General features: G+C 42.1%; 1 protein-coding gene across 1 annotated transcript in view; it reads left to right on the top strand.

The window, feature by feature from the left end:
* Positions 1-25,842, top strand: part of Nubpl (NUBP iron-sulfur cluster assembly factor, mitochondrial) — a 221,917-nt gene that overhangs the window by 194,767 nt on the left and 1,308 nt on the right. Inside the window, exons 9-10 of the mRNA XM_052185869.1 lie at positions 15,725-15,845; positions 19,670-19,752. Of these exons, the coding sequence (XP_052041829.1) occupies positions 15,725-15,845; positions 19,670-19,752 (204 nt within the window). The remainder of the gene's footprint in view (positions 1-15,724; positions 15,846-19,669; positions 19,753-25,842) is intronic.

Raw genomic sequence — 25,842 nt, 5'->3', positions numbered from 1 at the left:
GCATCAGGGGTCTCATAATTCTCTATCCTGCCTTCCTTCCACCACAAACTGTATGATAATTTTGTTTGGTTGGTTATGGGAAGAACTCATAGCTTTCCTCAAATTCTTCAAAGAGACCATGACACAGGATAAAGTTCAGGGATGCTTTCTTAAGTGTTTGTCTCTGAGAAGAGCCTTGAAAGATGTAAAAGAGTATATATAGTAGAGTTAAGGTGACCCTGCCCAGGAGTATCTCTCTTCCCATGCTTGCTGGAGAGGAGCTGTGTAGAATGACAAGACACTACACAGGCACCTGTGAGAGTGAGCCCAGTAAGGAACATGCCTGTCTGCTTTCTTTCCAGGACACCATGACTGTGTTCACTGGTGGACCGGAATGTGGGATTAGTGGGATTAGAGCAGGTATTCTAGGCTCTGAAATTTAGCTTGGAAAAAAATTAAAGCAGTGCTAATCCCGTGGCCACTACAGACAGAAAACGTCTCTATTGCACGTGTTTTGAACAAAGTGACTTCTATTGTGTCCTCCAAGCACTGGCTGTGTAGATCACTGACTAGTGCGTCTTCTTACATGAAATTAAAATGTTAAATGGCAAAGAGAGAGGTGCCTTCTACCATTGTTGTTGGCACTGAGTTAACAAGTGGTCTGTAATCCTTCCTGGAAAAAGTTAGTAACATGACCACTGGTCTGTTAATACCACTGCAAAGTCTGGATACTAGCCCTCTGCCTGCAGGGATGTGAGTGCTAAACTTTGTCTGTGCTGAGGTAAGGCAGAGACGTATGTCTACTGTACTCAACATCAGCAAATCCATGAAGGAAAGTGACTTACAGAGGGAATCAGATTTTCTCTTCCATTTCACCTCAGAAATGATCCTTTTTACACTACTAGATCATTTTAACTAACACTGTCATTGGAGGTTGTAGTGGCTACGGGCCATACCTTCATGGACTCTGTTTACTCAAATCTAATGAGCACAGTTGCCACATTCAGCGTGTATGCTTTTAGTTCAGGTGTTTCTTTCCTCTGGCATTCTTGATACTTCTTGATGTATAAATATTAAAAAAAAAATCTCAAACTGATGTGTTAGATGTTTTTCCTGGTCTCTAAGACAGAGAGGAGGCCATAGAATTCTTTCAGAACATGACGGAGGAAGAGAGGCCAGTCACTAAGCACAGCTGGGATATCACTGGCTAGGTGCCACATAAGGATAAAAGTTGAGGATGTTAACAAGGAAATGGCACAAGGAAGTGAGGTGTGGAGGACTTTGAAGGCTCATAGGACTGCATCCAGGACTGGGGAAAGGAGGAAACAGCTGTTTGGGATCACACAAGTAATTTTAAGTTTGTAGACTTAGAACAGTTCTGGGTCTTGACAGGGCCAGGATGTGGCCATGGGTGTGTTGGGACTAAATGGCATAGAAATGAAAGTCACCAGAGTGTGTATTCTGGGGCTGTTTCTAAAATGGAATTAATCTTTCCACACTCTGGCATGTTAGACATCTGCCTGCTGTATCTCTGTGATAGTACCCTTTTTATGCCCTGATTTTAATCATTTGCCCTCTATACTGCAAAATCAGTTTAAAAACAAGTAGCACGTCTTAATCATCTCTTAAACCCAAAGGATGCACATGTGTATGTAGCAAGGCTCACCAGTGAACAAGAACTTTCAGTGCTGAGCTCTGTATGCAGTCTTAACAACCAGGGTGCTGATCTGCAGAAAAGTGGGTCTCAGTTATCAGTGTGATGTGAATATGGCGCCTTCTGAGAGCCTTCCGGCTCTTCCAAGCTCCAGAGTCTGAGTGTTCAGAGTTAGAAAGTGTTCCGTAATGCAGAGGCGACGCTGCGCAGTTTATCCCACTCCATTCCTGTTCCCCTGGTTTTCAGTCCTGTTCTGTTTTCCCCCCTTTTGAAGTGCATTAGTTACCATGGAAACAGTGATGTCATTGAATTCATTGGTATGGACAGAGTTTAGTGATGTCTGCAAGAACGTTTTGAAGTTAGTTTAAATGATTTCTTAACTCAATGCATAGCTTGGGAAAGGAGGAAGGAGATGAGGGATTACATTTTGGCTTCTGCCTGAAATGATAAAAAAAAAAAAAAACCTATGACAAATCCTTGATTAAAGCAGGATTTGTATGTAGATTGCTCTTTTCAAAAACATACAAGAATGTTCAGCCTTGCCCATTTTTAGTAGTGAGTAATTTACGTATGGTACCCTTCTGACCCACTTTCGTTACCTCCTTTCTGAGAGCGCTTTGTATACTTGCGCTGTTTCACGGCGGACTGTGTGGTCTCACTGGGATCGTCTTTCGAGTCTTCTCTTTGGAAGCTCACCCAGCTCCTGAAGAGTACCACACTGTATATTTACTCCCTTATTCCTCAGTCACACAGGGGCTCACTTAACTTTAGTCTAACAAACAGTTGTTAACTGATATATTCCATGAGTACATATTTGCTGATACTTAGTGTCCTTTATAATGAAGTACTGTGTTCCAGTTTACTTTCCATTGCTGTGATAAACACCATGACTAAGAGCAGCCTGGGAGGAAAGGGTTTATTTCATTCTAAGAATCAGCGTCCATCACTGAGGGAGGCCAGGGCAGGCCTTCCCACAGAACCATGGGGGAATGATGAGTACCCGCTTGTTTTTCCTGCTGTGCTTGGCTACCTGTGCTGTGCAGCCCAGGCCCACCTGCCGAGAGTGACTTGACTCACAATGGGCTGGATGCCCCTGTATCAACTAGTAATTAGTATTTATGCAGTTGAGATTTCCTCTTCCTACTGATTCTAGCTTATATCAAGTTGGCAAAAGCTATCCATCTCTATAGCGAGACTTCCTCAACGTGGGCTGTATGCTTCTAGGAGAACCCCAGGAAAAAGAGCAGACCCCTTTTCTCTGACTAGTTTTTGATTTGTTGATTTACTTTGTGATACTAAAGAGGCTCTAAGTTCTGAGATAAGAACACTTTCTTCTTTGGGCCAGTGGGGCTGGTGTTATAGGAGGCAGGCCTTTCTCATACTTGCTTCTTTTCACTGCTCTGTAAGTTTGGACATGGTGAACCATTCCCTGATAGAGTCATTTCCTGCCCAGGTAACCTATGTTCACTTTTCAGACTTGAGCTCAGAAGTTACCTGCCCTGGGGAGGTTGTTCTCTCTCCCAACATGCCATGTATGGTTAATGATACTTCCTGTGAACGCTTTGTACACATGTCCAGTTCACCTCTCACCCCACTACAAGCTGATCTTCAGTCTTTACACAGAGCCCGAGTCCCTGGGTGGCAAGGACCCGTCTTGAGCATCCTCCCGGCTCAGCCTCTGGCCCACAGGCGCACTATCACGGTGACCCAGGCGTGGCCTGCTGTGCCCTTTGCCTTGTCACAGCCACTTAGCTCTTCCTCCACTTCTGCAGTCTTCTTCCATCCCATGTGGCCTCAGGATCTTCAGCTGCTGGGACACCCAAGCACAGTTTACCCTTACTTTCCACTTAAGAAATCTTTTCTCACCCTTAGGTACCCAGACTAAACAAGCAGACCTTTCTCCTGGGCACTAAGCCTAGCTGTTGGCTGTGAGAGCTCCTGGTCATGGTTTCATTATGCTCTTTCCCCTTCACACTTGCATTTCTACACTGTAAGCCCTGTAGACGGAGACCTGCCTTGGTCTGTGTTCAAACATGTAGCTGATCACTAAATATATACTAGATGAATGACCTGGGTTTGATCTTTCATATCACATTTGGACTTTTCTTATGAGGGGAGCCCATAAAAAGATGACCAAAAAGTAGGTACAGTTAGAGTGAAGCTTTAAAGTGTTTTAACCTGCTGCAGATTATGGGGCAGGCTCCAAGTAAGCATGGAGACAATAGGAAGTCTGAACAGTGAGACACTTGAATGTGATGCGCTGTTGGTCATGAATCAGGACAGAAGCAAAGGTTTTACACAGCATCAGCCTAAAGTCCTAAGAGAAGCCCATTGTCACTTATAAACACACATCCGTGTACATTTCTAGTGGGTCACGGTGTAAAATGCCAAGGTGATAGGCATCAGAACTTGATCAGAATAACCGCAATGGAGGGAAGGACCTCACGCTGAAGGAGCATTGGCAGGCCTGGGGTGGCCTGCTTAGGGGGTTTAGACAAAACAAGCAGAAGGCAAAGGAACTTGGGGAGTTATGTTTCCATTAATCTTCCTGGAGTGCATGACTCCACAGTAGTTTACTCTCTGCATGCTGTGTCCGCCTTACCTGTTCTACCTGTGCTGCTGCTGTGGGTTGTCCCTCAGAAGGACTGTACTGGAGACTTGGTTGGGGCGGGGTAGGGAGGGGTTGGGGGTGGGGGTGGGAGGCCAGAGAGACCTTTAAGAGGTAGCTCCTTTGGAGTCACTGGGGCATGCTCCCAGAAGTCATTACAGGATTAGTTAATAATAAGAGTGAGCCTGGCCCCAAATAGCCCCCGGCTTCCTGCGTGGTGATATGACTTCTCCCTTCCCATAAGTTTCTTCCATGTCGTGAGATACTCACAAGAGCTTAGCTGATACACCAAGGCCTATCATCTCCAAAACCATGAGCTATAGATCTCTTTTTTGTTGTTGTTGTTGTTTCAAAGAGGACTTTGCAACATACTGTTTAGATTCTTTTGAGGATTTCATGTTGACAAGTTTGCTTATAATGCAACCAATGACTTCCTTCTTGACAGTAAGGTTTTTTTTTTTAAATGACTTTTACCGTTTATAAAAATATACTGACAATATTGTGCATCTCGGCCATAATTAAATCTTAGCGACCAGATGCAAGATTGTCTCTGTCTACAGGGTTTCCTAGGAGTTCCTGTGTGCTTTAAACTAGACTACCTTTCTAAGTTAGTTAATACATTAAGCTCATGTTACCCTCAGAACACCCCTGTGAGGAAGAGAGTCTTTCCCCATTTTACAGGGAAGCAGACATAAACCACCCAGTTGCTTACGGAGGCCTGAGCACTAGTCACTCCCAAGCAGCCTGCTCTTTCCAGGGCCCACATTCCCACCTGTGATTTCTGCAGCTGAACCACAATTGAGATTGACACTGTGGGCATCATGGAATATGACAGAGACATTCTAGGGGTCCAGTGTTTGCTTATCATTGAGGTTTACTTGTCCAAGCAAGGATACGAAGCTAGTGGAAACGGGAGCACAGAAGTCGGCTGAGGTGCTAATGACGCTCAAGTGAGAAAGACAGTCATGACCATGAGCTTTAGGAAGACTCTGGCTTCATTGCATTCCTGAGTGCAAAGGAGAATGCAAATTAGTTCTGTCTGTGGCTGTCCCCTAGTTATCATGTTAAATTGCTCTTCTAAACTGTATTGACTTGTCATTATCCAAGGCCACTTGCTTCTATGAGTAAAGTCCCAGTCCATTTACTTGTCATCCTGTTTCCACACATAAGCCAGTGACCTGGACTGACTTTAGCTTTGTAATTTATTATGTAACCTAGGGCAAGTAATTCAGCATCAGGTTTCTTGTCCATGAAATAGGAGTGGTAATACTCACCCCACTGGTTATAAGGAGCAGATGAATAAGATTGCATTTCCAGTACTTGGCATAACTTAGTATATAATAGTACTATGATTAGTATGCTGACTCTTACTGTTTCATGGCAGACTTCAGGAACCAATATAAATCCTCCCTTTAGAGACTAAGAGTGCAAGGTCTAGAAGAGTTGGGCCTCATGGACCATGGCCACTTCTGGCCCGTGAAAGGTGTGTAGACACAGACCTCCCCACATTCTTTTCACATCAGACTTCTTGTACAGGAAAAACCAAGGACACCTATCTTGTTTTTAAAATTATAGTGTCTGAATGCATGCTTCAGAAATAGGTGAGAGCAGAAAAGCACTTATGAACCTAATCTATTTCTATTGCTAATATTCATGTCTCTATGTAGCAGTGCACTCCCCCCTCTGCCCACCACACACACACAGTTTCTTACAACATAGCTTTTAATGCTTGTGACAGGTTCCAGCCAGCATTTAACCTGATTCTAACCTTGAGAAATTGGATTAGACAGTAGCCTGACAGTCTTACTTGTTGCTTGCCTAAATTAGGGTTTCAAATAGCAAGAAGAAATTAAAATTTTGAGCCTGCTTAATTCAGTACATTTAGACACAAAAATCCAATATTCAGAGCAGTGTTGATATTTCAAGAGTCAGTTTTTAAAATGTTAACAAAAGAAGTACCCCTTTGAGTCAGTGATGGATAGCAATTATGTAGAAATGACATGGAAACTGGGGTGAAGGCAGGTATTAGCCAGGCATGTAAGATTTGCTTTCTCCAGTAAAACTAGCTGAGGTGAGAAGGAAAACGGGAGCTTGTACTTTGATGAGGCATTAAACATGATTGAGCGTGCTTACAGCTGCAGCTCCATGGCATTATGCAAATTAAGCCAGAGCAAAGCTGCTGTTTTTAATGTGTCTGCTATCAAAGGACACACACAACAGCCCTACAATAAACCCAAACACTTAGCAATGTAGAAAGTATTCTCAAGGTGTGAGGCTGTTTTGTTTTAATGTGGTTCATGTAGACATTTATTTCCTATTCAGAAGAATTTCTATGAACAAAATTGGAATATAGATGTTCTAGATTCTTCCTGTTTACCTTTGGCTGCCCTGTGCCAGACCTCAGTGACTGGAGGCCTGATGTCGCATCGGGAAGTACGGTGGCTTCTCAGCTCCTTTGTGTATACTTTCCTTCTGGCTTTCCCATAACCAACCCTGTCTTAAAGGAGCCATTTGTCATAGAGTCTGCATCAACTAGAAATGGATTTCTCCCTTTAATTATTAAAGAGAACATAGATGTCAGATGTTGCATATATGACAAACTAGACATTATTATTCACATATATACATAAGTAACATGTATGTATATGTATATATATGTATATATACATATAAATGTACATATACATGTACATATGAATGACTAGAGTGAATTAACTCCACAAAGTTGTCTTTTGACCTCCATGTGGGACCATAGCACACATGCATTCACAATGATAACAATATTAATAATAAATCTAATCAATTAAGTACAATACTTACAACAAATCTCAGAACCTGTTAAAATAGTTTTATACATCTTTGCACATTTTGACACTAGATAGGGTAACTTCTGAACTACACTCAGATGCTATCTAGGACATCACTGTCCAATGGAAATACAAAGTAAGCCACAAATGTAACTTTAACATTTTGGGTAGCTCTATTTTTAATGTAAAAATAAAACAAATAAGGCAAATTTAAGCTTAACAATACATTTAAAATACCATTTCAATATGAAATTTATTTTAAAAATTCATAAAAAGTAATCCACAGGAATCTTTTTAAAAGTGTGTGTGTGTGTGTGTGTGTGTGTGTGTGTGTGCGTACATGTTCACATGTACATAGCATGACTGGGGAAATCATTTCCATGATGCCTATGTGAACATCATAGATCCACTTGTGGAATTGGCTCTCTCCTGTCTTTTTGTGGGGTCTGAGGGTTGAACTCAGGTTGTCAGGCTTGCCTTTACCCACTGGGCCACCCTGCTACCCTTCTCCCAGGAATCCTTACTATTTAGTAAGAAGAAACTACGAGTTTGCAAAAATAGGCCAAATGCCTGAACAGGCAGACTATAGATGCTGACATACAAATGGCCAAGAGCACATTTAAAGTGTGCGCAACTTCCCTCAGAGTGTGGCAATGCAAATTCAAGCCATGTTAGGGATGATATCTGGGTATAGTCTAATACTCAGAATTTTAAAAAGAAATATAAAAGCGCATCTCTAGAAGTTTATTTATAATATTCAAAGCTTAGAAAGAGCCCAAATAATAATAGAAGAGTGGATTATTGAGCATTGTGTTCCATGAAAATATATTACAAATAAATGGCTTATATGGAAAGAAAAGAATTCCATTGTATAATTGCATTCCTATCAAGCTCAAGATCATGTAAAATTAGTCTGCTGTGTTAAAAATCAGCTCTGTATGTTTCTTTGAGAAGTATTTTTAAGGGTATATAAGAAAACATCTAGAGTCCTGCCATTGTTTTTTCTCTTAACAGATCCTTGGTAACATGAGTGTACTGACTTCATCTATGCAGATGCCCACTTCTAACTCGTGTACTTATATGTGTAGTATACTTTGGTTAAAAACACCTTAAAAACAACATATAAACAAATGCAGAATGTTTTTCTCTTCTAAGGCACTGGCAGCTTGGACTTTGTCCCCTGTAGACTACCCCACTGCCAGTGTCAGTAGCCACACATGACTAATGGCCACTACAGATAAGCTGTGTACACATCCATCTTGGATGTCTCAGGTCTGCACTGCAGTGTTAGGGGAGAGCATGAGACTGGCCTTTCCCGGAGCTTGTCATAGTCTTCCCTACCTCCTTTGTTTTTATGGACCATTCCCATTTGAAGTAGATGATTTTTTTGCTAGTCCGTGGATGCCTAACATACCATCATCTTGGTCATTTGTTCTTAATGTTTTATTACCATTCTTTTCATGACCACTTTAAAAAAATAGTTTTTAATTACATGCATGTCAGGGAGGCGTGGAGGTTACTTGCACCTGTGCCCATGGAGGCCATAGGAGGGCACTGGTCCTCAAGAGCTGGAATTATAGGTAGTTGAGCTCAGAACCATCTCCTCAGCCCCTGATTGAAAGGGCTTAAAAGGGGTAGTATAGGGGGTTAGGGGAGTGTGGCTAGGTGGCGTGGGGGAAGGTGTCCAGGCTCTGCCCCTGAGGGACCACACACACACAGGCATAGTATAGAATATAGTTTATTCAGAGTAGGGGATGGGAGTTACTGGTAGAGAGAGGTAGAGGGGGGAGGGAGGAAGGGAGGGAGAGAGAAAGAGAGAGAGAAAGAGAGAGAGAGAGAGAGAGAGAGAGAGAGAGAGAGAGAGAGAGAGAGAGAATAGAGAGAGTGGAGTGGAGGCCAGCCATGACCAAGTGGAGGGGGGAAGAGCCCAAGGGGCAGAGAGGTGAGAGAATGTGGGAGAGCGGAGAGTAAAGAGAGAGAGGAGGGGCACGTAGCCCCTCTTATAGTGGGCCAGAGCTCTGGGGTGGGGCATACCTGGCTATTGCCAGATAGGTGTGGGGTGGAGCTTAGACAGAACCCCAACACTGATCACCTCCTCTTTTGAAGACAACTTTTTACTGAGTTGCAACACGCCTACCTAAAACAATTGTAAATGAATAGCTCAAGTAATTTTTGTATGACTAGCATAGTTACTGTTTGACATTAAGAAACAGGACAACTAAATGCCCTGAAGTACACATACACATTTGATCACCGACTTAAATCAAAATGTCGAGAATATGGAATGGGAAAGGGGAAGTCTCATCAATAGATGGTCTGGGTACAACTATATATCCACATAAAAAGAATTGAATTAAAAAAATAAAAATAAAAAATAAAATAAAATAAATAAAAAATAATTAAATTAGGTTGTTCTATACAAAAGACAACTTCAGCTGGTCTAAAAGTATAAATGTATGTTGTGAGGCTATAAACCTGAGCAAGGCTCCTCTGTGACCTTGCTCTGGGCAGAGACTTTGTGAAAGAAACGGATACAGGAATGGACAGATGACACAAGTAAGAAAACGTGACAGGACAGAGGAAACACTATGAAATGGTAAACGTATCTTCAATCTGTGTATGTGACAAGGATATTAAAGTTAGTGTTCCTAATGCTGCCGTGAAAGATGACCAAAGCCACTGGGGGAAGGGTTTATTCCAGCTTGCGCTTCCTCTCATCCATCACTGAGAGAAGTCGAGGCAGGAGCTCAGGGCAGGGTCCGCAGAGGGATGCTGCTTGCTGGTTGGCTTCGTCTGCTCTTTTACCCCCAGGACCCTGCCCGACCATTCCCTCTTCTGTGCTGCTGTCTAGGTTTGTGTCTACTTCACAAAAGCTAAGCATAAGGGCTACTATCCAAAACGTGTAAAGAACCTAAAACCCAATTGCAAGGGGAAAAGTGCAAAAAGGCACGCAAGTGCCCATCATGTATACGAATGTTCAACATTGTCAGACATGCAAAGGAAAGCCCCTGGCACACCCTGTCGGGAGGAGGCTGTGGAACAGATAAGACAGGCTTGAGAGAGGTAGAGAAAGGGCCTCCTGCACATAGCTTGTGTAAATGTCAATTGCCATAGCTTTCTGGGATCATACAGAGATGGTTTAATTGTTTTAAGATTTTGTTTTTAATTATGTGTATATGTGTTGGGTGGTATACGAACAGAGGAGTACAGGTTCCCTTGGAGGTCAGAAGAGGGTGTGTGAGCTGGACTTCCAGGCAATTGACAAAGGAGTTATCATCCATACTCCAGTCCTCTACAGGAGCAGAACTCGATCTTAACTGCTGAGCCATCTCTCCACACTTTAAAATTATTTTTCAGTTAAAGAGTAAAGCCATATGATCCAGCAACCCTATCCTCTGGAAATAAAGTAAGCACACCATAAACATGCATGAACTCTCAAGTTCATTACAGTATTATTCACAGAAGCCAAGATATGGGACCATTGTAAATGGCCATCATAGCTGAGAAAATAAAGAGCATTATTTATATTCTTAGTGGAATAGTGCTCAGCCTTTAAAAATCGAGTTGCTTCAACAATATAGATAAATCTGGAGAACATCATTTAAAGTGAAGTAAGCCAGGCACAGAAAGACAAATACGTCATGATTTCAGTTATATGTAAAATCTAAGAGTGCTGAACTCACAGGGGTAGGGACTCAAATGGTGGTTTATCAGAGCTGGGAGTGGGGCAGGGGTGATAGCTCAAGCCTGAAAGATGTGGGTCAATAGCTATAGCACTTCAAAGTAAACGGAGCATTACTAGTAACCAGAGCCCCTGCCCACGCTCCCATGGGGATCCAGCGTCTACGGCTGGAGTCTGGTCTGTATGTGAGCTTCTGCAGTGCTGTCTTTATGAATAGTGTGCCTGGGTCATGATCGCACACTTAGGTGATTGACTGGCTGCCATCCCTTCGCTCACTGTACAGTGAGGACATGCAAGAATGTGTCTGATTTGTTAGGTCATTTTCCAACTCTTGTGCTGTGATTGTGTTATCGTCTGTGTTGGTATAGTCCCTGGGGTGTGCCACCGTCTAACTCAGTAGGTGGATACGCCCCAACAGTTTTACAGAACAGCTGAAACCAAACAAGGAGCTGTTCTTCCTCATCACAGCCTTGGCTGTTTCCTCTGGTTTCCCTAGGTCGTGCTGCTGCTCCTTTCTTTCTGCTCAGGGCTTTGGCTGTCTCCTTTGATAAAGCAGTCACAACGCTCTTACCTGGTTTTCATCGTGCTGTCTGAGTAGATTGGTTTCTTATCTCTTCCAGTAGGAATTCTGTCACAAAGCTTGTGTTGTAGAAGTCATGTCCTGCTCTTTAGGCTCCCTTTCCTTAAATGACATCTGCTTGTTCCTTAATATTATTAAAGTCGTATGTAATAAAAACACTTAAGCTTATCTCTAGTCTTTGTGTCTGCTTCCAAGATTGCAAGTGTGCTCCTCGAAGTGTTGTTTTGCCTTTCACACAGCTTATTGTCTGCGTGAAGTTAGTGTTTGTATGGTGCAAATGGTGGGCTAAGATACACTAGTTTCCATGTGGATATACCAGTTAACGTGGAAGCGCTGTGTCGTTCCCATTACTAAGCAATGACATTCATGCATTCTATTCTGGGCTCTGTGCTGTTCCCTTAGAGCCAGCTTTGTTGCTGTTGTTGTTTGTTGTTGTTAATATTGAATCAGAGTGAATGGGTGAAGTTCTTGAGACAGGTTCTCAATCAAGTGCAATGATTTTCTCAGGGGAACAAGCAGTGTTAAGCTTTTACACTTATGCTAGAAGGTGGAACATCTCGTTAGTGCCAGAGGATGTGTTGTTGGCCCTCAGTGTTTCTTTTGCTTTGTTCTGTTTTTGTATTTCGCTTTTGTGATTTGTGTTCTTGTCAGTAAATGATGCTTTATACATCCAATGCATATTTATGCTTTATATGTGTATAGTCATGTTTTTGCACATGTATGTTATAGTATTATTATGTTATTCTCACTATAAAATATAAAATTGATACTACAGAAATCATAAAACAGAAACTCTAGAATGAAAATGATTTTCTTCTGTGTGAGCTAAGGCAGGTGGGCTGTGTGTGTTAATTATTTTGGTGGTTTCAGTCAGCAGTAGTTGACTTCTCCCGCGCTGCACGGCTGTTTTCTCTGTGTCGTAGTTAACTATGGCATAGGTACATCAGAGCAGCTGCTGTCTGGACACCAAGACAAAGACGACAGAACGGGGAGTTTATCCCTATATCTTGACTGTGACATAGGTACTTCTGCACACATTTCTTTGGCCTGGACAGACTACATGAACTCACATGACTGGATGGGGGAAAATCCCTACCTTGTGCTCAGGAGGAAAACTGGATATATTTTAGACCAATGGTCACCTCCCACATTATTGATTTTGAAGCACATGGCCCTGAATTTATGTTTGTCTAAGAAAAATAGACTGGCAAGATGAACTCATTTTCTTTTCCCATAATGTCCTGTTGCTTTTAAAACTCAAGATATGAACATGTTCATAGCAGCCTTATTTATAATAGCCAGAAGCTAGAAAGAACCCAGATGCCCCTCAAAGGAGGAATGGATACAGAAAATGTGGTATATTTACACAATGGAATACTACTCGGCAATTAGAAACAATGAATTCACACAATTTTTAGGCAAATGGTTTGATCTGGAAAATATCATCCTAAGTGAGGTAACCCAATCACAAAAGAATACACATGTAATGCCATCTCTGATAAGTGGATATTAATTAGCCCAGAAGCCCTGAATATCCAAGGCACAAATTACATAACAAATGACTCCCATGAAGAAGTATGGAGAAGGTCCTGATCCTGGAAAGGATTGATCTAGCATTGGAGGGGAATATAAGGACAGAGAAAAAGGAGGAAGGTGATTGGAGAAGAGATGGAGAGAAGGTTTATGGGACATATGGGGAGGGGGGATCCGGGAAAGGGGAAATCATTTAGAATGTAAACAAAGAATATAGAAAATAAAAATATTAAAAAAAAAAACTCAAGATAAAATGACTTTGAGTATAGGCATAGAGACCTTTCTGTTCAAGAGCGTTGCAGCTGCAGCTCCAGTTCGCGCCACCCCACTGAGGACATTCGGGCTTGCAGCTTCTAGCGGGAGGCGTGGACTTCCTACTCACGGTTAAATATTGCTACTTTTCTCTGCTTTTCCCTGCCTTTTCTATAACTTTTAGGTCAGATCTTTCTTCCTAGAAATCCTCTCTGATTCTGGCATAGATTACTCTGTGGGCTGGACCCTCAGAGCTCTGAACCAAATTAAATCTCTCCTTTTCATTCTTCTGGATGTCTTGGTCACAGCAATGAGAGCAGTGACAAATCAGAAGAAATCAGAAGAAATCCACTCTGTCCTCTCATAACACTCTGTGATTTATTTCCAGAACAGATCTTTTTGTTCAGTGCATTTCCTCAATTACAGTGTGAGCTTTTATGCTCTGCTCAGCCCACTGCACGCTCTCCCTCGGGTCTAGCCCAGTTACTGTGTGTAAGTGCACATTAAATGCTATTTGGTTATACCAGTATATTTTATGGCTGTGACATTTATGCAGTCTGCAGAGCGTGCGTCTGGGGTATTTCACTAGTCCACAGAGGACAGTTGGCTCATGAGAAATGAATCACATAATTGCATGCCACCCCTCTATGCCATGGGGGTTGAGAGCTTCCAGGGTACAAATGCTTTTCCTGTTCTAAATTAAAATACAGCACACCTAGATTTTCACTTTCTTAACTGTTTTGTGTGTGTGTGTGTACGTGTGTGTGTGTTTTCTTTTATTGAGTAATTTTTTTTATGTTTAAGTTGAAAGCCTTACAGTCAGGGTATACTTGACATTCAGCATAAATGGCAGTTAGACTGCCCAAGCAATGGGGACATTATATACTCACAGCCAATAAACAAATAAGGCCTGTGATACTAAGCTGTGTTTTCTCCTAGCTTTCTGGAGGTAGCACTGAATTACCAAAACGTGGTGTGATTTACTTTTTGATACTTTGTATCAGCAAAACTGTGTGTATGAGAGGCTTTGAAAAGCTGTGCTACACACGACTCCTTCACAGCTTGTCTTCAATTGCATGTGTGAGGATAGCCTTCATCTTCTGCTCCTCCGTCGGGAACAATGATAATTGTTATCACCTTTCTGTCTATCTGTCACTGTGGGCTTTGAGTGCTAGTCTTCATTTAAGATGCAAATGTTGTACCAATCTCCTGTAGTGCTAATCTTGCAGTGGAGCAGACAGGACAGCGCAGCCATGGTCATCTCTGCTCTCACAGTGTGCTCTGCAGTCTCCTTCCAGAGAGCCACTCTTTAAATCTGTGTGAGTGTGAGATTGAAAGGCGCATGGATGCACATAATATTTGCAGAGCCTGTTGTCTGCTTACTTAATATTGAATAATAATATTTCCTAAAGATTTAATTTTGCCTAAACCCAGGGAAACTGAGAAAAAATATGGGAACTGTAGGTGAAATGTTAAAATTGTACTCAAATAGAAGCAGTAAGAGCTGACTCTTACTCTTAGCTGAATCTTCCGCTAGCTTCAGTTTTCTCCCTTGCAGAATGGGGATGATAAAATACCCACTTTACTGTTCTTATGTGAAGAAAGTCACACCTTCCAAGCACTTATTCTAGGACAGGACTTAAAAGAGCTCTGAGTGTGGAAGCTGCCACTGTTGAGGCTTTTGTCCCTTCTGTTCTTCTCTCCCCGTCTTGTTCTTCAACATATTGTCACCACAGCACACTTTTGCCCACCACCACCTCTTCTGTAACATCTTTCCAGCTTCAGAAGTCTTTGTTGTTTCTTGTGTCTGGTGAGCATTAATCCTGTCCTGTCTTCTGATTTGTCACTGCTCTCATTGCCGTGACCGAGACACCCAGAAGAATGAAAAGGAGAGATTTAATTTGGTTCCAGCCCACAGTTGCTTAGCTCCATGTGGGTGGGGAGCATGTAGAGGGAAAAGCTGTTCACTTTGTCTTAGGCAAGACGCAGAGTAAGATGGGGAGGGGAGAGATAGACAGACAGAAGGAGACAGAAACTGAAGAGGCTGGAGAAGGGTAGCAGGTTCCCCCTGCCAGGGCCAATTCCAGTGATCCCATTCTTTCAGCTGGACCCCACTTCCAAGAATTGCCAACATCTCCCCAAACAGCAGCAGCTGGGCAGCAAGCCTTCATTACAAGAGCCTCTGGGAGACTGAATATTTAATGCATGACACCATCAAACCCAGTTCCTTCTGACCAGATCACTAGGTTACCAGACAGGCCTAGCTTGCTACCTTTTTGCTGCCTTGGCTCTGCTCCTGCTTCCGACCATTTGTGTTGCAGACATCACTGCCTGTTCAGGTTGCCTACACACAATCTGAAGGGACAGTTGTCTCCGAGTAACCCAGAGGTACTTCTCATTCTTCCCAGGCCAAGCATTCTAGTTCCCGTGTATCCCCGTTACAGCTATCACTACATTAGTCACCATCCTCATCTCTCATTAGCTTGTTAGTTCCATGAGATCAGAGAGCCCTGCCTTAATTCACATTTGTATCACTAACTAGTAGGTACTCAGTAAAAATGTGTTAAAATTAAATACTATGATATGCTGTGATTTTTATTTTAATTTCAGTGTGTTTGTATTATTCTAGGTTCTTGGCCTTGTTCAAAACATGAGTGTCTTCCAGTGTCCAAAATGCAAACACAAAACTCATATTTTTGGTGCTGATGGTGCAAGAAAACTAGCACAGACCCTTGATCTTGATGTTCTAGGTAAGACCTTAGAACCTTCTTTCACAGGGCAAATTATAGGAGGGGGAATGGCAGTGACAGGTAACAGTAAGTAGTTGCTGGGCGCTTTGTGTCTTTAAAGTGTTAGCATAGTGCCACTGCATGCATTAAGCTCCTTGGGCATCTGTGACTAGGCTTTTCTATAGGCTATGGTATAATCTCTATGCTAGATAAAATACAGCCTGTAGATTCAGTTTGAGGAGACAGATGTAGTCTGAGTACCATGTATTAAGCTCATGTTTTAAAAGATGGTAGTTAGCTTGGTTGCAACATTGGACGTAGACATTACTGTATAAGTAGGTTTGTGTGGCCATGCCCACTGTGTTACAGCACGCTCTCTGATAGGATGTTCTTGGTCCGTGTGTAAATGCCTTCATGACAAGCTCTTTGCTTGTCATTCTCTCAGTTGCACAGTATCTCCTCCTGATTAACTGTGATATATGACTGCCATTTCTACGAAATATGGCAAGTGAATTTTTATTGTATACATTGTTCATAGCACTGAATCAAAGAATTGGGTAGTTTAGGAGGAGAACAAAAATCATGTGATAAGTGAAAAAATAAGGTAAACAGATTTGGGTAAAACATGCTTTTTCAAAAAAAAAAAATCCACAAACAAGCTCTGGATGTTTAAGACCGTGTTTTTCTATCGTAATTGTGAATAAGCTTCTGTTCTTGGCAAAGACAGATGTTATTAGCTACAGATAGCTGAAAATTAAGATCTTTTAGAGATGAAAGAATTTCAAAACATTCCCTATTATAATACATTTCTAAAAGCTAATGCTGAAAGTTATTGTTATTATTAATTGCTCTATAGCAGCAACTACAATATCAGGTGAATGCTAATGATATTTTGATACAGTACTGTAATTATAGCCACTAATTATATTCTGAAACTGTTTTATCTTAACTAGCCTAGAAAGTTCAATTTTCCAAATCTACATAATAACATAACAGATTGACTTTCCCTTATATAATGAAGTAAATGTATAATCATAATGGCATTATTGAATTATGCTGGTGGCTTAATTCCCTAACTTAGAACAAGTGGGACAGTTCTGTAAGTCACTTATTAGATGTTGAAGCCTCTTATAGACTGGAAGTTGTTTCTTGAGCAGTGGTTCACAAAGGTATGATGACCTAAGGCGTGTCAGAAGTAGTGACCCCTGAACCCTGCTATAGGTTAGATCCCAACAGTGTTACAGGAATGGTAAATTGGAGTTCTACTCGTCTACGTAATGTAGTCAGAGAACACCAGAAAGTCCCGAGGACTGCAGCAAGAGGTTTGCTAATAAAGAGGTTGGGACTAGGGATGAGGAACCGGAACCACAGGAGCTCGCTCAGCTAAGGTGCTACTTTTTACATACCCACCCCCATTCTTCTATGACCTGTTGAGTTGCTTATTCCTAAAACAGCTCTTGGGATTTTTTAAATTACATTTTAAAATATATTTTTGTCATATGTGTTAGGGTGGTCAGAGAACAACTTTCAGTAATCTCCTTCCATGGCGTAAGTTCTTGAACTTGAACTCAGGTGTGTGTCTTTACTGACTGAGCCATCCCTCTGGCCTGAAGGTTCTTTAGACCATTATCCATATGAACCAAGTTGATGCCTAGCGGTTAACTCTCACACCATCACAGAGAAAGGGCCACCCAGCATGTGGAATGTGCCCCGACTCTCCTAAAATGGTCTTCCCTCCCAGACTGTTCCTCGGGCTTTATTCCCATTTTTATTGTGGCCTCCATGGTCTTCTGTGTCTTCATGTAAGGTGTGACTCTGGAAGGCAAACACCCTGTCAGTAGGTGGTTGTGTGAAGTACAGGGTTGGCTTCTTTTACTCCGTTTCTGCAGCAGAAAGGAAGCTATTCGGGTTTCCTTGCTATTCATAAGTCAAGATGAAAATCTTTCTGGGTTTCTAAACACTTCAGGTAATGTTTACCGTCTCTGCCCTGTGAGAATCCCCTATAGCATTATGTTGATCTGTAGAAGGGACATCAAATTTGCTACAAAGCTAATCCTTAAATGACTATTGAAATAATCTTATATTTTGTAATTTGACTGGCAAGATATTGTATTTGTCAGGGTTCTCTAAATGAAAAGGGAAGAAAGTGGAAAAGAGAGGGGGTTATAGGGGGAGAGAGAGGAGAAAGGAAAGGAGGGAGAAAATGTGTATAGTTTATTAGAATAGCTTACAGCCTGGCTGGTATAACAATGACTCTCTTTCAACCTATACCAAAAGGCTGTGAACCCAGTAGTTGTTCAGTTCACGAGTCTGGATGTCTCAGCTGGTCTTCAGCCTATACTAGAATCCTGAAGAAGTAGGTTTTAATACCAGCAAAGTAATTCTTCAGGAACAGAATAGGTGAGCTTACCAGCAAGACTGAAGGAAACAGGCAAAAAGCAGAAATTTCCTTCCTCTGTGTCCTATTATATGGGCTGCCAGCAGAAGGAATGGCCAGGTTTAGGGTGGGTCTTTCCACCTTACAGGGTCCAGTCAAGCAGATCTCTCACAGGCGTGTGCAGCTGCGTGGGTTCTAGCTGGCTACAGATATAGTCAAATTGACAACCAAGATTAGCATCAAAAAAAAAAAAAGATTAGCATCTTAGATATTTAAGAGAGTGATTATATAAGCAGAGTATATATAGCAATGCACGTGTGTGAAAATGTTATAATGAAATCTATTTGTAATAACTGAAAATGCAAAAAACAACTGGTTATAAAAGAAATACAATTATAAAGTTGGCTAATAACTGTCTGTGCCATGCCATGTGTAATAAATGATAATATTTTGTGATACAGACTTCTGCATTATGTGTATGGCTGGTCAGGGTGCTGTGTGACATAAAATGCCCATTTAAGCACACATTTTGATAGCCTGTGCAGGAGTTTGGGGTACTTCTGAGAATGTCGTGTGCATCTGACAGTGCTGTACCAGGAGGGAGAACTTAAGAGCAGAGTACTTTGAGCCAGTCTCCTGAAGGCTGAGGACTCAAACACAGTAAATGGAATCTTACGTACAACTTCCTTATTGTGCCCAGAGCATTCTCAGAAGTACCTCCAAACCCCCGCACTGACTTACTTCTTAACTGTTTCTATTATACTTTCTCTATGATTGTGTATACGTGTATGCATGCAGGTACCATGGCATGTGTGGAGGTCAGAGAACAACTTGAACATTGATTTCCTCCTTATATCATGTAGGTGCTGGGAATCGACCTTGGGTCATGAGGATTGGGAACAAGCATCTTTACCTGCTGAGCCATCTTGCCAGCTCCTATACTCTATTGCAGCTGTCTTCACGCACTCATTCAGAAACAACACAAAGAGTCTTTGGGACTCTCTCCTCAGCATTCTTTCCTCACTCGTCTCCTCCATGATATACAACACAGTGTGTCTATATGAGCTGTTCCAGAGAAACCACTCACAGATGTCTCTGAGCTAATCTTTGCCTTCTGGAGATCTTCAGCAAAGAACAAATTAGACACCTCACTTCATGGTTGGTTGCCTCAGAGCATGTACCTATACATGCACACACACACACACACATACACACACACACACACACACACACACACACACACACACACTAGTCTCTTGACTGCCTTAAGTGGGATTTTTTTTCACCTTAATTTACATTTGAAATTTCTCTTTTTGGCATTTAGCAAATCAAGGATAGGTAGACATAATTCAGCTTAGTTTGAGAAACTTTAGCTCAGACTTTATTTCTTTCCAATGATGGTGTAGTGAGATGTCGAATGTCCATGTCAGTTTCTCTGGCTCTGATGTTTTCTCGTGGCCTTCTGCAGGAGACGTCCCCTTACACCTCAGTATAAGAGAAGCTTCGGATCTGGGCCAGCCGGTTGTCTTTTCTCGGCCTGGAAGTGATGAGGTAAGTTACATTTTTGCATGTCTTTCCTTTTGTGGAATGTATTCTTTATGATATACAGAAAGTAAGGGAGACAAAGTCAAGTTTGCTGTGCATAGGACAAGCATGTAGACAAAAGGCACTCACCTTGGTTTTAAGTCACTCATCATGTCATGAGCTAGGACACAAATGTGGACACCAAACTCTCACTCAGTTCAAGAACAGACAGCTGACCTTCCAGCAGTTTTCTCACGGAGAACCCCATAATGAGAACTCAAAGATTCTTATCTTGCCGCCTGGCAACTTCTGACTGCTCCAGAGTCTGACACTTCAGTATTCTCACTCCATAGTTATTGAGAGAGATGGGACCGGGCATGAGAAAGGGATTTGTGGAGTACCCAATCAGTAGGAATGGGATTTTTGTTGTGTTTATTTTAAGGAATAGGACTGGTGAGTAGTGAGTGTTTCCTCGGCTAGCATAATAAAAGATATAACTGATAGATTTTCAAAGTTGCCAAAGTATGAAAATTTTAGTGATAAAATGTGTTATTGTAATGTCTTCTGAAAAATAGAAATGAAATCAAGTCATTTATATATCTTTTTCCTGCTCAGTCTTGCTGTTTAATTTGGAAACCCAGTTATTGTTTGTGTATCTGTCTGTCTGTAGTTTCTGTGCACCCTTCTCAACACCCCAGTCTCCCAGTAGTTTCATTCCCACAGTCCAGCCCTGCCGTAGCAGACGGGACTGTTCTGTTCACTGCTAACAACTGCCTGTTCATTCCTCTCCATAACTCTGTTCATCTGTGAACAAGGAAGTAAAAGAACAAAGCCTGCTAATACCATATAAATAAATGCTAATGCCAAATAAAGTGAGAGGAGATTTGATCTAGAATCCTGAATAAACATCAGGGATTCATCTAGAGTTGCCCTTTGGTGGGTGCACAGCGCCTTTCTCTGTCATGAGTAGCGGTGGCTGAGGTGCAGCTGCTGGAGTGTGACCTTTGAGTAAATACAACATAATGCTTATCAAGGTTTTCTTTTTCTGTGTCTTTCTGGGATTAAATTTCCTTTCCAATTTTTCTTTAAAGAGCTTTCAGATAAGCAAAACCATAAGTCTTTATTGCTTTCATATTAAAGTATGATAATCTCAACTATCAAAAATATATGTTAAATATAAAGTATATGAAAAGTTTGAATGAGGATTTTTTTAAATTATGCACATTAAAATGACTTCCAAAAGCAGAATATTTAAATATATTCTATGGTGATTCCTTACAAATAATAGTATTTACTACTAATTTCAATTATGAGTTGAGATTTTAAAGTATTTCTGTTTGTTATTGCTTTTTTCCTTTAAAATACTCCAAAAACGAGAAGGAATACATTGAATTAGAGAAATATCACTTAACAGAGAACATATAATAAGCCATCCAAAGGTAATATAATTTTAAATGCTAAGCAATAGTATTTGTGGGATTTTTGGAGCTAATTAATGTCTCTGTAGTCTGGGCTGTGTGTGATAACTGCGTCTCACTGTTCCTGGGTTAATAGTCCTGAAGGTCCAAAAACAGGCCCAGTCTTTTGTCTAGGCTAGTTTTAATGACGTTTCTTTAACAATGGTAAAAGTCTCATGTGCTCATTATTAATGTTAAATACAAAGGCTTCAGTTTCAAGTAGACTTTGACACAAAACGGAGAGCATATGGTGCCTGGGTCCTTGTTCTCCTAACATGGAAGCCGTTACCTCCTGTTCTGAGACTGCAGACATCCTTGGTGGTCATTTTCTAACAATAGTAGTTACAGGGCCAGACCCCAGTCGGGCTTTTATTTACCTGAGTTTTGTCCTTACAACGATGCAAAGTGATGGTAGAGAATTCCCTCAGATGAGGAAACTGACACTCAAGGACGCTGAATCATTTCCTCAGGACTGTCATGGAGCTAGTAGATTGTGAAATAGTAAAAGACCTGTCTGTCCTTTACAGAAAACAATCCTTTACCAGGGATGGGCTCTGACTCCCATATTAATTGCTCTGATTTCTAAGAGACTGGCTCTTAGCACAGTCTCTTAGAGTCACTGTGACTCTCAGCACAATGCTTAGGGTCACTGACTCACCATTTCTTACATGACTCCCATGTGTCCTTGAGAAGCAAGTGTATTCTCCTTTACCCCCTTGGCAGCAGTTTGTTTACACTGAGGACGATTGTCCAGGATAGTCCTAGAAGGCACTTGCACTCTCAGCTGATATAGGCTCCATGCTTCCTCTTTCTAGTTCAGTTTTTGCCTGACTTTCTAATTATCCCAGGCCAGTCCAAGGCTAGAGTGCATGTGAGAGGGCATTCGGGCCACTTCATACAGCACAGAGCTCTGGAGGAGAGAGGCCAAGGAGAATCTGCTCCTTGGGTCCTGTTACAAGGACAGCCTTTGGACAGGGCATGGATCCTGAGCGGGTCAGAGAATCTCTGGAAATCATGTCATTTTTTTCCTGGAGAATTGCCCAGAAATCACAAAGGATCTGTGAAGGATGGAAAAGGTCAAAATCAGAGCCACGCAGTCTCGGCTAAGCACGGCACTAAGCAGAACCCAAAAAAGGTTTCCTCTAAGCTTCTGAATCTTTCTCTCCACCTATATGTTGATGTCATGGTGAGAGGGTTAAGTAAAATACATGAAACTGCACTGGAAGATACAAACCAGGTTAAAGCTGTCCTTCCTGCTATCCTTACAACTGGCTCTCTAAAGGGTCCCGGCCACCTGACAGATGCCTCTCCTCTCCCCTCAGTGAAGGGTCGGGTCCCTTTATGCCCTTACCCTTACAGAGCTTCAGGTAAGTGTCACCCTCTTGGCATCTATAGTTCAGAGCTGCAGTCAGTGCCTTGAAAGTGCCGTTCCCAGCTTCTGCAGTAGTGATATTTCCTGAGTCCTAGAATCTCTGAGCCTCTGGCTACAATGAATCTTACCTCCTGATAACTTCCTTTTCCCCTATAACACAAGAAAATTTGCTTCTGAAAGTTGAACTGTCCAGAAATGTTTCCCTCTGAGAAGAGATGGCCAGTGCCATGATTCCGTGAAAGGGGCGGGCTCTGGTGAAGTCAGCGACTGCTGGCTGCCACCTCTGCGGTGATGCGCGGGGTGCTCCAGTTAGGAAAGTAGAGCAGACACAACACAAACATGGACTGCATGACAGCCAGAGTGCAGCGGGAGGAGAGGGGCGGGCTTGACGTCAGAATTTGACGTCTTAGCAGCCGCACGCTGGCGAAGGTGCAGTTGTTGAACTTCTTCGCCTTTCACCAAGAGCGGTGCACGCGGAATAGACTGACGCCATCGGGTGTTTATGGTTTGGTCGTTTGTGTCGAATAAAAACTTAGCACACAGAAGGATGTCCTCTTAAGTTATTCTTGGTGAAGGTTTCCAAATATAAATGGAAGCTTTATTATCTTATAATTTCTAGATTATCACCCCACTACCTTAATATGAACTAAATATGATAAGCCAACTACAAATATTTCAAAACAAAAATAAAACTAACTTCTGTATAATGCCTTTCACTCTGGTCCTAGGTACTCTGGTTCCCTGAGTAGGGACAGAGCAGACAGGGCGCCTTTAAAAGGCCGATTGGACAGATCTGCAGTTGTGGCAGGGAAGTTGAGTTAATGAATGAAGAGGATTGACAGCTTGAGAAATTTCAGTTTTATCTTTTACATAGATATGTTTGTCATTTTTGTTACACGAAGGAAGAAACAGCGATTTTATTATTCTTTGAGAGGAAATGTCCTCCAAAAGCATTCATATGAACTGTTCAGTGAGACTGTAGATCTCTCACCCTACCTCCGAACTCCACTCTCTCTCTCCCTCCCTCCTCTTCTCTCCTTCCCTTTCTCTCTCCCTCCCTCCCCCTCTCTCTCCTTCCCTTCCTCTCTCCCTCCCTCCCTTTCTCTCTCCATCCCTCCCTCTCTTCCTCCCTTCCTCCCTCTTCCTTTCTTCTGATTTTAGAATTTGGGGACAGAGTCTTAAGTAGCCCAGTGGGCCTTGACCTCATTGTAACTGAGGATGATCCACAGCTCCTTCTTACTCTGCCTCTGCCTCCCAGCTGTTGGATTACAGGGGTGTGCTAGCAAGCCTGGCCATGCTGTATACTTCTTGGGGCATAATAGTAACAGCATTCTGTGCCAGCACTTTACACACCTTCTCAAGATCCTCGGAAGTGTGCGGTCCCACAGCCATTTCACAGCTGTAGAAACAGCCTAGAAGGGGTGTAGAACTAGCCCATGGCCTATCAGTTACTCAGGCATGAAGGAAAACGTCCAAGCCCAGCCCGTGTGACCCCAGGGCCCCAGCTTCTCCCCATGAGCTGCTCTGCCTCCGTCTAAATCATAGCATCTCACAGATTTCCCAGCATAGTGCTTCACATGCAGTAATGGATTTTTTGAAATGATACAGCATTGCCTTAAAAAAATTCAGTCTCAACAGTTTTGTAGAGATCAAAATTGTTCAAGTCAGCACTTCGGGGGCTTCACAGCAAATGCCAATCTAACTATTACTGTGAGTGTGATGCACTGGGAAATCCAAGGTCCACTAACGAGCAAAGGCTGAGTGTGAGAAATTCAATTATTCTGGAATCACCCAGAAGTTGTTTTTGTGTTGTGGCCGGTTGATGTCTCTAATATAAGCAAGAGCTAAATGACGGTGCGTGATGTCCTTGCTCCAGCGTTGGGGCTTAGGCATGACGGAAGATGTGTTATATACGTTTGTCATTTAGCAGTCAGATGCTAGGGCCTCTCTGTAGTGTGCAGCACTGGAGTCTGGGACCAGGAGGCTGGTCACTTTGTCAAGGCCATGGTCCCCTGATTTATAAACTGAGGTGAATATAGCATTTATCCCTGATCTATGAGGCTAGGAGTTACCTGGCAAATAGGAAGCAGAGTAGTCTTTAATTAATAGTGGTAGTATGCTTTTAACTACATTAGAGTAGAAATTTGTTTTGTGTTTTTCCAAAATTGTAATATGGAACACTTGCTATCATATCAGCATGGTAGCACATGCTGAAATTTTAACACTTGAGAGGCTGAGGCAGGAGGATTATAAATTTAAGACTAGTCTAGAGTACGTGTTAAAACCTTGCCTCAAAAAATAGTCTCACTGTTTAATAGTTTATGGATAAGATTGGCAGTTCCTATTGTATTTGTTTAAGAGAATTTTTTTTGTTTTTGTTTTTTTTTTTAATTTTTTTATTCGATATAATTTATTTACATTTCAAATGATTTCCCCTTTTCTAGCCCTCCACTCCCCGAAAGTCCCGTAAGCCCCCTTCTCTTCCCCTGTCCTCCCACCCACCCCTTCCCACTTCCCCGTTCTGGTTTTGCCGAATACTGCTTTACTGAGTCTTTCCAGAACCAGGGGCCACTCCTCCTTTCTTCTTGTACCTCATTTGTTGTGTGGATTATGTTTTGGGTATTCCAGTTTTCTAGGTTAATATCCACTTATTAGTGAGTGCTTACCATGATTCACCTTTTGAGTCTGGGTTACCTCACTTAGTATGATGTTCTCTAGCTCCATCCATTTGCCTAAGAATTTCATGAATTCATTGTTTCTAATGGCTGAATAGTACTCCATTGTATAGATATACCACATTTTTTGCATCCACTCTTCTGTTGAGGGATACCTGGGTTCTTTCCAGCATCTGGCAATTATAAATAGGGCTGCTATGAACATAGTAGAGCATGTATCCTTATTACATGGTGGGGAATCCTCTGGGTATATGCCCAGGAGTGGTATAGCAGGATCTTCTGGAAGTGAGGTGCCCAGTTTTCGGAGGAACCTACAGACTGATTTCCAGAGTGGTTGTACCAATTTGCAACCCCACCAGCAGTGGAAGAGTGTTCCTCTTTCTCCATACCCTCTCCAATACCTGCTATCTCCTGAATTTTTAATCTTAGCCATTCTGACTGGTGTAAGATGAAATCTCAGGGTTGTTTTGATTTGCATTTCCCTAATGACTAATGAAGTTGAGCATTTTTTAAGATGCTTCTCTGCCATCCGAAGTTCTTCAGGTGAGAATTCTTTGTTTAACTCTGTACCCCATTTTTTAATAGGGTTGTTCGGTTTTCTGGAGTCTAACTT

Source organism: Apodemus sylvaticus, chromosome 6 (genome assembly GCF_947179515.1).
Source record: "Apodemus sylvaticus chromosome 6, mApoSyl1.1, whole genome shotgun sequence".
NCBI classification, from domain to species: domain Eukaryota; kingdom Metazoa; phylum Chordata; class Mammalia; order Rodentia; family Muridae; genus Apodemus; species Apodemus sylvaticus.
Note: the sequence above shows the minus strand (reverse complement) of the source record. Positions and strands in the feature narration are given on the sequence as shown.